Source organism: Mandrillus leucophaeus, unplaced genomic scaffold, assembly GCF_000951045.1.
Source record: "Mandrillus leucophaeus isolate KB7577 unplaced genomic scaffold, Mleu.le_1.0 Scaffold550, whole genome shotgun sequence".
In the NCBI taxonomy this organism is placed as follows: domain Eukaryota; kingdom Metazoa; phylum Chordata; class Mammalia; order Primates; family Cercopithecidae; genus Mandrillus; species Mandrillus leucophaeus.
The window spans coordinates 10,240-11,691 of NW_012105920.1; the positions used below are offsets into that span (position 1 = coordinate 10,240).

Genomic DNA, 1,452 nt, shown 5'->3' on the forward strand with positions numbered 1-1,452 from the left:
TCTGCTCCCCTTGGCCTCCCAAAGTGCTGGGATTACAGGCGGGAACCACCTTGCCCAACCACTAGGGTCATTTTTGTAGCCAGGCATGTGTCTTTGATTCTACTATTAAAGATAAGTTATTTATTTTTTTTTTTTTTAGACAGAGTCTCACTCTGTGCACTCGCTGGAGTACAGTGGTGTGATCTTGGCTCACTGCAACCTCTGCCTCCCGGGTTCAAGTGATTCTCGTGCCTCAGGTTCCCCAGTAGCTAGGATTACAGGCGTGTGCCATCATGCCCAGCTAATTTTTGTATTTTTAGTAGAGACAGGATTTCACCATGTTGGCCAGACTGGTCTCAAACTCCTGACCTCTGGTGACCCACCCACCTTGGCCTCCCAAAGTGCTCGGTTTACAGGCATGAGCCACCATGCCCCACCTGAATATTTTAATATGAAATAAAATTTCAATCTAGTGTAGACTGGGGAAAACTTCAGGTAAATAATATTTCTTTCTAATGTAATACATTAACTGTGTACTCTCTAGGTTTTCATGAAGCTAAAAAAAATTTTAACCTTACCTGATTTCAACCCAAACAAGATTGCGCTGGTTTCTGTTGCTTGTTGCTCCCTGTGCCAGTGGGTTATAGCTTTGAATAACTACCATGAAGTACAGAAGGTATGCTTTTCCTCCTAAACATCTGTCATGATTTGAAAGTGGCATGTCAATGTCCCAGAAATAATTTTTATTTAACAATACTCAAGTGAACTTGAGTGGAAAGGATACCTAAGGAGAAACACTTTAATCAAATATATTATTCTAACTCACACAGATGTCAAGTGCTCCCATTAAATTTGTTATTTATTGACAACTATGCTAGTATTTGTTTATTTCATTTTATTGTTTCACCATAATAGGCTACTTTGTACACCACATATATACATAGTTCTAGGAAAGTTTAATTGTAACAATGGACATCTGTAAATGTCTTTCAAATATAAATGACATTTTTAACGGTACACCTGACTTTTTTTTGACACTTAAATGTTCTGACATTCTCTTTAAGGTTGTGGGCCCTAAACAAATCCAAGTAGCTGAAGCTCAAAACGTCCTTAAAATTGCGCGACAAAGACTGGCTGAGAAACAAAGAGGTTTACAGCTGGTAAGAAATACTTTTACTTGTTCAGTTCTCACAATAAGACAAAACACCAGGACAATGTAATTATCTCAGGAGAGCTTATCAGTTTCAGATAAAATGGAAATAATAATATAGGTAGTGAAAAGATTAATTGTGAGGATTAAGTAAATAATATTATTGGTAATAATATTAATAATATATATAAAACTTTTAGTGCCTACCACATAATAAAACACTCTATAGAGTTCATTATTATTGTCTTTATAATATTTTAATTTACTATTTCACCAAATTTCTCTCAGGAGATCTCTACAACTTCAGTTTACCAAAGCCTTAA

General features: G+C 36.2%; 1 protein-coding gene across 1 annotated transcript in view; it reads left to right on the forward strand.

The window, feature by feature from the left end:
- The window catches only part of LOC105552347 (dynein heavy chain 14, axonemal-like), a gene marked incomplete at its 5' end in the record, with an annotated part of 77,707 nt that overhangs the window by 7,004 nt on the left and 69,251 nt on the right, over window positions 1-1,452 (forward strand). Inside the window, 2 exons of the mRNA XM_011997979.1 lie at window positions 524-655; window positions 1,044-1,139. Of these exons, the coding sequence (XP_011853369.1) occupies window positions 524-655; window positions 1,044-1,139 (228 nt within the window). The remainder of the gene's footprint in view (window positions 1-523; window positions 656-1,043; window positions 1,140-1,452) is intronic.